A 15,790-nucleotide genomic window follows, 5' to 3' on the forward strand; every position below is an offset into this window, starting at 1 on the left:
TCTTTGACACCTGGCCACCCTAGACAAGAAACAAGACTGTCAGAATTCTTGTATCTTGTTCCACTCCATTCTTTCTTTATTCCCTTATAGCCATTGGAAACTTTCAGGTCCTATTCCTCTGTTTTTCAACTACTGTTCCCTGTCTCAGGGCCTTGGGTTAAGGCAGGCTATAAATCTAAAGGTCTAAATAAAGACAACCAAACAAGCATGTTTATAAACTCCACCCAAACAACCAAATTCAAAAATACATTGCCCTCATATTTATATGGCATCACAAATAACAAAATACTTGGGACTTACACTCACACAGGGCTACTGAATTGTTAGGTTACTTCTCCATCAGCTAGAAAGATAAAATTTGGTATATACGCAGTCCAAGGCATCCTGATTACTAGAAAAGTCTGAAAATGAAACTTTTTTTTACATCTAGTGGTCAAAATTTGAGATGTAAAGTTTATCTCATAACAGAGGTCAGCATTTCGGCACAGAGCCAACCAAGCCAAACATTTACTTATTTATTTAAAACATGAGAGAGAATGTGAGACTCAGAGTTCCATTCTCCCTTTACCCCTATGGTGGGCTGCTTGTGTACCATCAGCCCTAGCCAGTTGTAGGCAAAAACATCTACAACTCCCATAAGCTCTCACCATTGGCTATGCTGGCTAGGGCTGATGGGAGTTGCATACCAAAACATCTGAAGGGCCACAAGTTGCCACCCCTGCTTTACACACTTGTATCATGTCCCCCTGACACATGACACACACATTAGTCCATCCACTGAAGGGCTCCAAGGCTGTGTTACTGGTCCCACCCCGCTACCCTGTGTGTTGACCAACACGGATCCCAATATCTACACGTTGAGCATGGGTGCCTCCAGCAGGGGAAGCATACATGCATAGACTTCTACACATGGAACCCTGTGCAACTGGGGCTCCAGAACGCACTGAATCCTATACACATAGACTTCACTCTTGCAGATGTCCTTCATGTTCAACATGTGGATGATGGGGGGGCAAGGTGCACATGTTGGGGGGGCCAGTAGCATGGCCCCACAGCTCTTTCAACACATGGAGCTACTTGACATGTGTAGGGTGTGTGTGTGTGTGTGTGTGTGTGTGTGTGTGTAGATCTGCTCTAGCAGCTAGGGTTGTTTCTATGATTGCATTTTAAAGAGCAGTCAAAATTAATCCACAGGAACAAGTGCACATTGGGTAGTTGCCTGAAATCCAAATTGTGGAACTACACGGGAAGCGACTTTTGCATTGCTGGAGACAGGAGTAAGCAAGGAGGAGCAATGATTGGCACTTGTTTGAAATCTTATGGTGGGCTGCTGCAGTTTCCAACCACATGATTAAGGCAATATCATCCATCCACAGCCACCCAGAAAACCCAGGAAGTGGTAATGTTAGGATTAATCACGTGGCTGAACGCTACTTCACCACACAGACGTCATGCAGTACACTTTCCAGCAGCTACCATGTAACTTCCTGTCATCGAAATCCACCTCAGAGAGCACAAGCACATTCTGTTTCCTACCGCCCCCTTCTGTTCCTTCCTTCCATCCAGCCCTTCTGTGTCTTCTGTGCTGCTGCACCTTGTGCTTAGAGCTGCATTCTTCTTTGTCTTCATCGAGACCATTTCAACTCTTCCTTTAGGTTGGGGTGGGGGAACATGCAACTCTCCAGATATTGCTGGAATACAATCCCACCCCCATCCCCGACCACCAGCTATGTTGGCTGGGGCATGTGGAAGTTTATCTGGAGGGCCACCGGTCCCCCACCAGTTTTAGGTTTAGATCTTACCTCTTCAGCAAAGCTTTCCTGAAGCACCCCATCCTTGCTTTGCCTAAATCTGAGTATCGAGCCTCCCACCTCCTTTATGCCCACCTTACTGAATAATTTCTGACAGGTCCACTCCCTGCTGGTTTGTCTGACCTTTTGTCCCACTAATGAAGGCTGTAAGTTCCTAGAAACTCTGCCACTTCTACACATTGTACAGCACTCAGTACAGGGTAGATGCCAAATAAATGATGAACAGCAGCGGTGGAGGATGGAACTGTTCCAAAGGCTGGTCATTTTCAGTGGTGTTCAAAGGATCCCCCATTAACAGTGCAATCCTATCCATGTTTACTCAGAAGTAAGTCCCACTGTGTTCAGTGGAGATTACTCCCTAGCAGAGGACAGGAAGGCCTGGCATGCTCTGGTCCATGGGGTCACAAAGAGTCGGACACGACTGAACAACAACAACTACGAAGTGTTTTTAGGTTTGCAGTCTAAGTATATCAGGAGTCCCTTGATGAGAAGATCAATATAGTGGACAAGATTTCACAAAAGACAGTGTAGCTGTCATCACCATGCACAGTCATGGGAGCATATTAAGTATGTTCTGGGCACATATGGGCTGTTCCAATGGCATTGCCCCTCAAGACTAAAAGGTACCCCATATGAATGTAGAATGCATACCAAAATCCTTTGCAGAATAAAGGGATTCCATTGCAAGTCTGAAGCTGCAATTGTAAGCAGACGTGTTGTTGTTTATTCGGTCAGTCGCTTCTGACTCTTTGTGACTTCATGGACCAGCCCACGCCAGAGCTTTCTGTTGGCCATCGCCACTCCCACCTCCCCCAAGGTCGAGTCCGTCACCTCTAGAATATCATCCAAGGACATGTACTAGTGAGAAAATACTCCATGGAACTAAGCGGAAATTGCCTCTAAGTAAACATGCTTATGGTTGTGCTGTGCATCCCTCTTAGGCCCACTGAACCACTTTTGTGAATGGTTCTTTGGATCCTGACCACTGTTTAAAACCTCACAATGAAAATGTCACCTGCTCAAGGAAGGTGAAGTAAATACATGTTTCAACAGCAACTCTGCTTTTTAAGCAGGCAGTTTGTCAAACATAATAAAACTTTTGCTACAAGTATCGTTAGAGACCACTGGCAAGATCAGAGTGAATTCTATGGCAATCTGAACATTTAATGAAGGTAGTTATGCATGAAGAACCACATGCATATCATAATATGTTCATTTGATAGATGATATGCAAATATTAGTCCATTGAAGCTCAAGGTGGCCTTGAGTAATAAACAGGGATGGAAAATGTACCTCATACACTTGATCCATGACTGAAAAACAACCAACTTAGAAGAAGGCATCTGGGTATACAAAAACTTAACAGAGCAGTATTTGGAGCCCATCAAAACATGGAGCTGTGGCTAAGCGTCTAGTTGCTAAGCAACCTACTTCATACATTCAAAACAGAGTTGTAAAAGTCGTATACCCATGCCAACTGCTGCTACTTCTCTTCTTGTTGAAAAAACAAAAAATGGGTAAAAAACAGGCAGCTTGAAAAAGACCTGTGCCCTGCATGAGATGTTTCTCCTCTAACATTTTTACCTTTAAACTCTTTTTCATGTTTACAGTCTGCAACTGTAACAGTGATTCATTCACCTTCCAATGCCATTAGATGGAGGACCCAAATGTAATCTTCATTCTTGATCACCTTTCTCCCCAGAAGAAAGAAAACCCCCCAACACCATTGTTTTCTAATTAATGCAAAACCTACAGCCCTTGTTAATATTCAAAAGAAAGGTCTATGGAATAACTAGAAATTCACACAGAGAGAACATATGTTAAGTGGATCTCTATTAACTCTTCATGCTGTAGCAGTCATGTGACTGCTTTGGTGTGCCTCCAACTTGAAACTCAACCTACATTTACCACCTTATTCCAAAGCTTTCAAAATGATTTGGTGGGAGAACCAGTAAACAGGGGCTGAGTATCATAGAAGACACACACTAAAAGAATCACACAACTTAATTACATGATTATTTGAAATAATACAAACACACACAAATTAATAAAATGAGCAACGATCCATTCCATCCCCATTCCCATCCCCACTCCCCAGGCATCTACTTTTGCCCTCCTCTTCCAGGACTGAATAAACAAATAACAAACAAGTTGTATGAGTCAGCCAACACAAATTTAAAATTGCCACCTTGTGCAGCATAATTCATGTGAGAAAATCTACACACTGCTTATCACACATAGGATTTGTGCTCATGTGACCAATTCACCATGTGCACATTCAATCTATGCAAGAAAAAAAGACATACATAGATTATCTAACTATATAATTTCTCTTTATAATTTATGTAACACTTTGAGATAAGAATATGAAATCTTTTGAGCAGATTTTCTCTAAGGAGCCTAGGTAAACATGTTAGATACTGTTTGTGTTTATAAAAGTCTGGGATGTACTTTAGGAATTTGGAGGCTCCTTCCCGCCCTGTGAGTTTATGGTTAAAAGTGAATGGCTTTAGACATCCCCAGAAAGAACATACAGCACAAGTGCAGCACGGCAGGAACATCATAATATTCCAAGTATTTATAGTAATAAAAAAACATGCTAGGTGTTTTTCTTCTTACCCCTTCATTGGAGTAACTCATTCCACAAACCATCCCAAGCCTCTTTTTTCTGGCAGTCTCTAGTGATTGAGCAGAGGAAGGGAACTCTAATGGAAAGTTATGTGTTTTTCTGAATTAAAGAAGGAAAAGCGGAAGAACACACTGAAGGGGACATTTGTGTTGAAAAGTCTTGTTGCATAAACAGTGCCACATGTCCACTGGAGCCATGCCCCAGAACTGGTTTGGCCAATTCTTCTAAATTATCATTCGGAACTCATCCAAAAAGCTGTATGGATAACACTTACCAGTTCAGAACTCTAACGGATCAGGAGACCAGATTCCATCCTGTAGAGAATGAGGCACTGCAACCCCACCCTTCACCTAACCTGGTGCACTACTTTTCTGCGGCTGTGTTTACATGTGGTTTGAATTTATGTTCTCCTCTCTTGAGCCACACATGTTGTGCCTCTCCAATTTTATTGCTACTTTATTTTCATGCTGGAAATGCCATGTTAAATTACCAGCAACTAAGCAAGGAACTTGTGAGCTCCCGAAGGTCCACATCACATATTTTGTTCCAGAACTAATCTCAACACAGCCAGGTTTGGATTTGAAACCAATGAGTTCATAGTTGCTTCGTTTGCTTGTGTCCAACTGATAGGAGGTGCACAATTATCAGAAGTCATTCAGAACAGTAATGCTATATGGGAGAGAGGCTTATTGATCCTTTATGATCTATCCATGACTAATCTTGTGACTTAAATTGGTTCAATTTTCCAACACAAATTTCAGCTGAGCATCAGTGCTAGTATAAATGAGGAAGTTTGATTAGAACTGGATTATCTAGATAAATATATTGCATCTCTGTTCAGCCATGGCATCAACCCTAAAAATAGGAAATGCTTGCTTTAAAAATTCTAAAGGCTTCTTTGTGACAACACTACAAGTTACATTCAGGTATTCGCCTAGAGCAAGGTTTCCCTAATGGCAGGACATAACACTGTTTGCTTAAAAGCCTTATGAGAAGCTTATCAGGTTGCAGGTGGTATGAGGCCATGCATGCTGGAAAAGCCCCCCCCCCCCGAAGACATGTGCAGCACTTGTGCAACAGGACTCTATCTCACCATTACCAGGTGCCAGAGATGACTGGCAGAGAAGACTCAGAAGGCAATGTTCAGTTTGCTTGGTGGATCTTGAACAACCCAAAGGTGGGGACCAATTAATCTGATCTTTAGAAACATACAATAAAAGGATCCTTTCTGGGAAAGCTTGTTGCTGGAGACTCTGTTTACAAGCACCTGTTCAACCTCCTGATCCTGCTACAACATTAACCATTTCACTTCTGCATCATCTTCATGCAGTACTCTAATGAAGAACACCAGGTGTTTTTTTTTGCCTCCAACTGCACATCAGTGTGACAAATATCTTATGGCTAGTGCGGGAGGATGCTGCATTTGAAAAGGACACTTGACTCTATCCAACTGTTTTTCCCCATTTGTTTGGAAGCGGTTATTTTGAATGTGATAAGGTCGTAAGAAGAGCCCTGCTGGACCAGACCAAAGGCCTCTCTGGTCCAGCATTCTGGTCCCACGGTGGCCAACCAGATGCCCACAGGCAGGACATGAGTGCAAGAAACCCTTCCTTTCATGCAGCTTCTCAGCAGATGCCTGGAATTATTGTAGGATCTTCAGGTAACAGCTACATCTGTCGTAATGCACATTATGACAGGTGATGTGTAAACTAATGGTAGTGGGTATTTTCAGGAAGACTTCTGACAGGCAGGAGAGCAGCTGTAGGACATGAGTGCACACAGAACCAGAGAGGGATTAAAACAAGAAAACAAAGACAGTGGCAATGCAATCACAGGGCCCAGGAGAGGACCCCATGGAGAAAAAAAAGAGTTCAACACACCTGCTGTGAAGCGGAGGAATGAAGCTGAAGGCGGAGGACAGAGCTCCACAAGGCTGGGGCCTAGATGGGGCCCCTCAGCCATGGCCTCCTCCCAAACCTACCTCACGGGTGAAGAGGATGGCAGCGTCGTAATGTTCCTCGTGCTCGTCGTCCAGCTGGTTGTGCTGGTGCTGCCACTTGCAGAAGTTCTTGAGCGTGGTGGCCGCGTTCTTGTTCACCTCCAAGCCCTTCTCCTTGCTCCCCAGCACCACCACCTTCACCACGGCCAGGCGGATGTGGTTCTCGATGCTGGCGTGCCCGTAGAGCCGGGAGGCGATGGTGGCCAAGGTCAGGAGGTAGTGATGGAGGCCCTTGCCGTACTTCTTGGCCATGGAGTCGTCGGCCACCAGGAGCAGCTCCACCTGCCTGGCCCTGGAGACGGAGCGCCGCTTCCTGGGCCCGGGGCCCGCCCGCGGGGGGGAGAAGGCGCCGGGGAACAGCGCCGCCCTGGTGCGGGGGTCCGTCTCCCGCGGCCCCCGAGGGCCCAGTCCCTCTTGGGCCAGGACGGGCGGCGCGGACGAGCCGCGCGTCTCGCAGCTGGGGCGGGCAGGCAGCGTCTCGAAGCTGAAATGATCCCTGAAGAAGAGGTGCAGCACCCGGGCGGCCTCATCGCCGTAGATCCGCTCCCGGGCGGGCTCCGCCGCCGCGCTGCCCCGGAGCAAAGGCTTCACCGTGTAGCGGGCGTGCTGGACCGCGAAGTAGCCGTCCAGGCCTCCGCAGAGGTCGAAGACGGCCAAGGACTGGGGGCTGCCGTCCACCGTGCCCCGGTAGTAGCAGCGGCCCTTGCCCCGGCGCAGCTGCTCGGCGGAGCCCAGCCGCGCGTCCTTCTCCAGATCCAGGAGGAAGCGCTGCCCCCCCGCGTAGAGGACGTAGCCCACCTTGCCTCCCCCCGAGTAGGTCCGGTCGACGCTCTCCACGAGGCCGCGGGCTCGCTGCTCCGGGGGGAAGGGCTGCGCGACTCCCGCCGGGGCAGCCGCCGCCGCCGCCGCCGCGCGTCGCCAGGCTTTATCATAGGCAGGTGCTGAAGTTGCTGGGGAAACTCCGGCGGCGGCGGCGGCGGCTTGCAAGCTTGCAGCCAGCAGCAGCGGCAGCGGCGAGCAAACAAACTTCAGCAGCATGGTGGGCTCGCGCGCTCGCTCTGCCGTCGGGGAGACTCGGTCGCCGACCCGGGCGTGGGAGCGGGCGCAGTGTCAACCGGGGCTGCTGCTGCAGCTGCAGCTGCTCCTGCTGGCGCGGCGGGACGAGCAACACCGAGGCGAGCGAGCGAGCGAGCGAGACGCGGCTCTCCCAGCCGCCCGGAGGCATCCGAGAAGTTGGACTACTTCACGCTTCTCTCTCGTGCAGCCGCCGAGTCATCCGACCCGAGCAAGAGGCCGGCAGTTCCAGCAACGCCGCCCGGAGGGTCGCCTTGAACTTCTGTCGTCCCGGGTTTTGTTTTGATTATTGTTTCGCTTGGAGAGGGTGGGAGAGAGACAGAGGGAAGAAAAGAAGCCCTCGCTTATCGGTAGGGGGCTGGGTAGGGGATGTCCCAGATTAAATCGCCAAGTCCTCCCTCCGATGGGAGTTTAGGGATGTTTGAGGTCGTGGGGGTGGTTATCCCCAGTCCGCCGATGTGAACAAGACGAGCAGGGAGAGAGCTGTGAAGATGAGAGGAGGTGGAACAATGAATTTATAGCGGAATGCCATCCTGCAATGGCAATTTCAACAATTCGTCATTGCAGGCTGCCTCTTAAAGGGAGAGCTTCAAAACCACCACTCCCACACTTCCTTCTCCCGTTTAATCAGACAGAGGAAGGGAAGGGGGGGGGGAGAAACGCTGGTGGGGGGAATTGGGGGGGGAGAGAGAGAGAGAGAGAAAGAGAAAGAAGGAGGGGGTGGTTCACGGAGGTGAGAAAGAGGAAAGAGAGGAGGGCAATGAAACTGGAAGGAAACGTTTGAGTAAGGAGCCTCCAAGTCCTTTGAATAATTTAAAGCCACAGTGTTCCTTGGGAAGAATGACTCTTTCTTAACCCAGTCTTCCTCAGTTTGGTGCTCTCTAGATGCCTTGGACTACAACTCCCAGCTGGGGGATGCTGGGAATTGTAGCCCCAGCACATCTGGAAGGCATCAAGTTGGGGAAGGCTGCCATAATCAGTCAGCTTCACTTGCCACAATCCTTTGCTTCTCCCCACTCCTTTCCTGCCCCACCAGGTTTGCTCTGGTTATGGCACGTAAGGTGCAATCCTGGGCACTTAGGACTTCTTTTTCTGTCTAACATCCTAATGCGAAGAGAAAACTCCCTGGAAAAGACCTTGATGCTGGGAAAGATTGAAGGCAAAAGGAGAAGGGGATGGCAGAGGATGAGATGGCTAGATAGCATCACCGATGCAATGAATATGGACTTGAGCACACTCCAGGAGAGAGCGCAGGACAGGAAGGCCTGGCGTGCTCTGGTCCATGGGGTCACGAAGAGTCAGACATGACTTAACGACTGAACAACAACAACAACAACTCCCAGCATTCCTCAGCCAGCTATGGGTGTCTAGGGAATGCTGGGAATTGTAGAACTTTTCCCTGTCTGAACATGTGTAGGTTTGTGCCCTTAATGTCTTTTGATTAGGTGGCTGAGGTGACTTTATGGGGACAGGAATAGGCTGGGTCTTCTGAAATTATCAGAATTTCTCTCTCAGCAGATGTATGGTAGGTCGAAAGGCACACATATAGCCCTTTTCTGGTGTTCTGCAAACAGCAGATGAGTCTCCTGACATGGGATAATTCTCTAGCCGTGCAGTGCTGAGACTAAGGGGGTATTGCTGTGTCCTGTAGTGTTTAATGCCCTCATGGGTTGCAGCTGGCCCATCTCCGCAAACAGAAGAAAAGCCAATCCATTCTTTCTTCCTTTATCTGCATGGCTTGGATTCTCGCTACTCATTCGCCTGTCATTATCCCAGGCCAACTGTCACTTAGCCTGGAAGGTCTGTAATTTCCTCCTACGCCCAAAGAAGAACCAAAAGGTTAGGAAGAGTTAACTCTTGCAAGTCTTTAAGAAGAACTTCAAATAATCCCTTTCCACCCTATGGCAATCCTGACCCCCGCCCCCAGCCTGTCCTCATGATCAAGCAAGGCTACCCAGCATACAGATGTGACATATCTGGATCTCAATTTATTGCCAGTTTAATTATTTCACCCGGACTTGATCTCTGGAGCCTGAAAGGAAAACACTCAGATTGAACCTGCCCTTTTAAAAATAAAAAAGCGGATGTGAAGAAACAAAAAGAAATTGCACCATCATTCTTGCTGATGTTCCTAAGAGGTCAAATGAGGTACCACAGCAAGCAAGATTCGCAAGAGCAAGGAAGGAGTCTTGTGCATAGCATGTTTCTCTTAGCTAAGTCTATTGCATCTCTACAGTTTCAGGTGCTATGCAAATTCTGGAACTCTAGAATCTGTGCAGAGCAGTGTTCTATTTAAAAAGGATAAGGGCCCTTAAAGAACTGATGGCCCAAGAATGTATGTACATACATACCTTTAATCATTTCCAGTCTATTTTTTTCCTGTCTCATCATCTATGTAAAGATTGCTGTATATTAGCACTTAATAGATTTTAGGTGCTTATAAATAATAAATGTGGCAATGCCTTGTGCTGCTTGACTAAAACCAATCAAAATGTCTCCAATTTTATGTTATGATTTTATTTCTTTGTAGACCAACTGGAAAGGAGCATTTCCCTTTGTACTGCAGTAAATATTCTCCCCCCAAATGCCCTGTTTTTTTTCACTTCCTTCCAGACAAAATAGTTTAAGGCATAATCCTATGCATGTTTAGATATTAAAAAAAGTCCTACAACTCCCAGCATTCCCAGCTCAAGTTCAACTTCCTTTTAAAAAGGTAGGTATAGTATCCTTGGACTCTTAACAGCACAATCCTATGTATGTCTACTCAGAAGTAACTCCCATTGTGTTCAGGGGGCTTACTCTCAGGGAAAGTGTGCTTTGGATTGCAGCCTAATGCTACTGTGCCATTACACTATTCCAGCACAGACCACATTGTGTTACAAGCAGAGAGTAGACAGGTGTGAACAAAGCAAATAGTTCCACATGCAAGGGAGCCAGAGTGACAGGTCCTAAGCACTGCTGAGCCACTTCTCTCTTGCCAAGGCCATACTGAACTGGGATCACATGGCAGTGGGGAACATCACTCTTCTCCATTATTCTGGAGTCCTCAGTACATTAAGTATGGACCTGGTGCTTCCCATCTTTTCTTTTGGATTACCCAAATGTAAGTTTCCTGGCTAGGCTAAATAGGAGCAGGACACATTGGCTTGGTTCAGATGGAACACCAAACTTTGGTTTGGAACTACATGAATGAACCTGGAATAAGCCTCAAGCTTTCATATCTCTTCTTTCCCCTCCCTCCTCCCCTCCCAATTGGTTACCTAGTGATGTACGAAAGGTACTTACCTTTCGCGGATTATGCTGATGGTGGAGGGGGAGGCGTTCCGTCCCTCCCCCGGAATCCTGGCCGGGGGGGAGGCGCTCCGTTCCTCCCCCCCCCCCCGGAATCCTAGCCGGCCGGCTGTGCTCCACAGTGATTCTGCGGAGCCACCGGCCAGCTCCGCCAGCAGCCGGACATCCGTCCGTTTGTGTCCCTGCAGTCAGCCGTGATAGGCTATGTAAATGTTTACGTAGCCTATCACGGCTGATTAAAAAAAACCAACCACGCGCGTACGCAAATGGTGGCGCCCATGGGCGCCGCCATTTGCGTTCCTTATTTTGGCACGTCTTAGTCTATGTAAACATTTATGTAGACTAAGATGGAGAAAATAAGGGGAACGCAAATAGCGTAGCATCTACGCTATTTGCATTCCCCTTATTTTCGCCATCTTAGTCTACGTAAATGTTTACGTAGACTAAGACGTGCCAAAATAAGGAGCGCAAATGGCGGCGCCCATGGGCGCCGCCATTTGCGTACGCGCGTGTTTTTTTTTAAGTCAGCCGTGATAGGCTATGTAAACATTTACGTAGCCTATCACTGTGTTTTTTTAAAATCTAGCCGTGATAGGTAAATCGTTACGTAGCCTATCACGTTTTTGTTTTTTTTGTTTTTTTAAACCTGGAAATAGCGGTGGTGGCAGCTGGTCGGAAGACCAGCCGCCGCCGCCACTGAACTGCCTCTGGAGCCGCTGCCAGAGCCGCCGCCGCCAGGAAGATCTGCCCCAGGTAAGTCTCATCCCGGGGGGGGAGCGAGGGGCAGACCATTCCGCTACCGATTTCGGGGGGCCAAATGCGCTGGCATTCGGCCTCCACGAGATCCGTGGCAGAATTCTCTGACATCCCTATGGTTACCTCCCTCACTTCCTGGTCTGGGATAGAGATCTGAACCAGCAAACTAGTGCATGTCGTGCAAACCTGGTTTACAATCAAACTCTGGTTTATAATCCTAGTTTGCCAGTTTGAACATCAAACTATGGTTTGCTCCAAACCAGGAAGGGAATTTTGAGTTTTCTAGAGGGATTTTCTTATAGCTGTTAAGATTCTAATCTAAACACACACACACACACACACACACACACTGGTTTACACACACCAATATACATGGTATACCTGCCATGGGCTCCCCAAGGGACCTGGGAATTGTAATTCCATGACTAGCACCTTGAGAAAACCCAGTTTGTTGTTTTTTTCTTTATTTGATTTGTACCCCCCTTTACAAAAAAAAATGGCACTCAAAATTGATTAAAATAATACATTAAAATGCAGTACAAACATACATTTATTTATTTATTTATTTACAATATTTATATACTGCTCCACATCAAAAGATTTCGAAGCGGTGAACAACAAAGATAAAAGAATAAAACACCATGTTAAAGTAATTGCAACATTTTAAAAGAAATAAATTGTGACTTCAATAAACCGTGGCTGGTCACTCAAGGAAGGCCTCTCAGAATAACAATGTCTTCAGGAGGCACCAAAAACAAATAACAATTGCAGAATAAAAACAAACAAACAGCACCCAACACAACAGACCCACATAGGGAGCAATCTTATGGCCCCTAGACAGGGTCTGGGGGGCCACAGGATACTTTGGATTCCTGGATCTGAGGTTGGAGATACTGCTCAGACCCAGGAATCTGAGCTCCCCTCCCCCTCACAGCCAGCATGGACAGAACCTTGCCAGCCGCCTCTTTGAGACTGCAAAGGTAACCTTGGAGGGAAGGGAAAGGGGGCAGTTCTGTGGACGGGGAGGGGAGGAGACCAAGGAGATCTGCTTATTATGCATTCTCTGGCCTCCTTTCCTCCGGCTCCACAGAGCCCCAGCTAGATGGGCAAAAATGCCCCATCTGGCAAAAATGCAGAGCAAGAGCAGCGCAGGGTGAAGATAGCCTCTGCACTGCTCCTGCTCTGCATAGGATGCCTGTCAGCCTCCAAGTTCGGAGGATGGCGCCCATCTGGGTAGGATTGTTCCCCAAAGGCCTACTTAAATAAAGTGATCTTTGCCTGCTGGTAGAAGGACAGCAGGGAGGGAGCAACCCTAGTGTCCCTTGGGAGGAAGTTCCACAGCCTGGGAGCTGCCACTAAAAAAGCCCTCTTGGGTCAGTTCCTAGGAAAGCAGATCTTAACCTGGCATATATCTGTAGTGGAGATGTAGTGTGTATTTACCATTATGACTGGCCTCACAGAATGGCTGCTGCAAAATCTGTACATAATTATATAGCATACTGCTCAAAACAAGACTAATTCAGCACTACCTCACTTACATGCCATGTCATAAGGAGCACTATAATAAATCTTTACACAATAGTCTTCCTTTTTCCTCCTTCCCCTCTTCATTGTTAACAGCATTACCTTGTTAGCATATCTCAGGTTGCTTAATCACTAAATCCTTGTCAGATAGTTCTGACCTGGAAATCACATGGCTGACCTTTCCCAGCTCAAAGGTTCAAAGCCCCAAGATCCTCGAGCAGCTTGAGATTACACGAGTAGTTGCATTTTGGGGTCAAGAGGAGCCTTTGTGGAACTGCGTGTGCTTTTGACAGTAGCAGGATGTACTTGATTCTTATTAGGTCCATCACAAAGTTTACAGTCAAAACCTTGACAGTAATGTAACAATATAACTGCTTGCAGTTTTTGGTCACGTGCTTGAGATCAGGATGGGGAACACATGGCCCTCAAGATGATGTTGGACTGCAACCCCCATTGCAACTTCACTATTGGCTATGCTAGCTAGGGATGATGGGACTTGCAGTCCAACAACATCTGGGGGCCACACGTTCCCCATCATTGCTTTAGATACCTTTTTAAAAAATGTTTTTTGTAGATTTCCTGATCTGTGAAGCAGTCACATCTGTGGCTGTAGTAGCAAAGACCATCACACATAAAGAATTTCTCTTTTGATTTTACAACAAGGCCTAAACACTTATTCTTGATCAGAATCTGATCGATCAGATGTCACTGTGTTGATGGTCAATGTATCCACTTTCCCCAGAAACCCAGTGAAAAATGACTCTCTGGACAATGTTACGTATTTGTGATATGCTTTGTCCACAGTGGAGCAATTTCTTTTATTGGAATAAGTACTCCATGCTGGTTGGGGAATGCTGGGAGGGCTTTCTTCTCTCTAAACATGCATAGGATTGTGCCTTAACTCAACTTTAAAATACCTTTGAATGTTTACAGAGGCAGTAGGAGGAAACGTTTATCAGGACTCATCCAATATCAGAATGTAGTTTGGAGAAAAGACCATAATTTCAAGGTTTGCACATTTTATCATGAACTTTGTTTAGTCCTAATAAATATATTATTTTTACTTATCCCTGCAGCAGGGATAAGTAAAAACATACCTTTTGTCTAAGGGAAGCATGTTTATACTTTCTTTGACTGTTAAGCAATAACTGCACATATTGCCTGGAAAAAGGCCCTTCCCCCTGAGGTCTCTATTATCCCCTGTTAACCACCTCTAACCAAGCATGCCAAAAGGAGAGCCAATCCATCAGAAATCTTGATATTCAGGCAGTTAATATCCCTAAATCAGGGGTGGGCCACCTGCGGCCTTAGAAAGCCAACAGAAATCATTGCCTCTCCTCTTGTCAGGGCCGATCTACATTGTGCCCACCATCGCAATGAATTCAGTGTCCCGTCGAGTTAAACGCTCTCGCATTAGAACATGATTATTCACAATCACCCATTTTCCCCATTGCAGTGCTTCATCGAATGTGTGGGCTCTGTTCACACTCGAGCACTGTGCTGTTTTCCTGCACGTGCTTGTCTGAGCTCGAAAGCTTGCCTGCCTGCTTCACAGCTTCTAATCTTGGAAGATCATGCCTGAATTAGGAAAAAAAAAAACCATCGCAGAGAAGCCCCGATTCTGCGAGGATAATGCCTTAATTAAAAAAAAAACATCCGGAGTGGGGGATAGGAGGGGGTAAAACTCAGTGTCATTTGAAAGGATACAACAACCCCCTGCTCAGTGCAGGAAGCCTGATTCCCAGGCAGTCGCCCATCCAACTACTGACTGGGGCCGACCCCACTTAGCATCCAAGATCAGACAAGCTCGCGCACATCCAGCCCTTTACTTATTGCTGAGGAAACGGGGGCTGCTGAGGAAGCTATGCGATCAGTAGCCGGAAGAAGACATGAGGCCGTCGAGAGCTGTGATTGGACAGGAGGGAAATACAAACACCACCATATATGGACCGGCGGGGGAGGGGACTACAACTGGATATGGTAACGAAGGCGGAAAATCAGAGCACATTATGGGGAAATACCGGGATATTAGGGTATTGAAAGCGGGAGCACGGAAGTGGGAAATTCCGGTTCCAATTCAAGGCGGCTACTGTGTAGTGTGAAAGGCGGGCGGTGAAACCTCATTGGAAGCGAAAAAAGGTGGAAAGTGTAGATCCAGGCCTGCTGAGCCAGAGGATGAGTATCTGAAAGCAGAGGAGGCAGAAGACGGCAGTGAGAGCAAAGCCGAGGGTCGGGACCAGTGGGGAAAGGAGGGACCAGTGGTAAGCCTAGAGTCTCGGGAGCTGGAGGTGGTCAGCGCACTTCAGAGTATACTGAAGCATTTCCAAGTTGTAGTGGAGCCATGCAAGGAGAGATGGCACAGGAAGAGGAGTGGAGTCAAAAGGGGGTGTGGCCTGGGAGTGGCCCTATGGGCCACATCTGGCCCTCTGGTTGGAGGTTCCTTGCTGCGGATCTAAAGGAAAAGCAAGATATTTCCTAATGCTGTGCTTTACACTTTAAGATTAGAGTTAAATCTTGGTTGTTCTGGTCAATTCTAACCTGAAACTGTAATCCTATACCTACTTACCCTGGAGTAAGCCCTATTAAACTCAGTGGGACTGGCTCCTTAGTAGGTATGTGTAGGGTTGCACTGTTAATTGACTTGCTGATTACTCCTTGCAAAACTTGCCTTGTTTATCCTACTTAACGTGCAGAAAAGCTAAAGTA

The 15,790-nt window shown here is 47.0% G+C and overlaps 1 protein-coding gene across 1 annotated transcript in view; it reads right to left on the reverse strand.

Annotated features, from left to right (window-relative positions):
- ADAMTS5 (ADAM metallopeptidase with thrombospondin type 1 motif 5) overlaps positions 1–9,985 on the reverse strand; it is a 71,792-nt gene extending 61,807 nt beyond the window's left edge. The window contains exon 1 of the mRNA XM_084841710.1: positions 6,422–9,985. Within this exon, the coding sequence (XP_084697836.1) occupies positions 6,422–7,477 (1,056 nt within the window). The 5' untranslated portion in view covers positions 7,478–9,985. The remainder of the gene's footprint in view (positions 1–6,421) is intronic.
- Positions 9,986–15,790: the final 5,805 nt, after the last annotated feature.

Source organism: Heloderma suspectum, chromosome 3 (assembly GCF_057233095.1).
Source record: "Heloderma suspectum isolate Gila_16-S chromosome 3, 16-S_ref, whole genome shotgun sequence".
NCBI classification, from domain to species: domain Eukaryota; kingdom Metazoa; phylum Chordata; class Lepidosauria; order Squamata; family Helodermatidae; genus Heloderma; species Heloderma suspectum.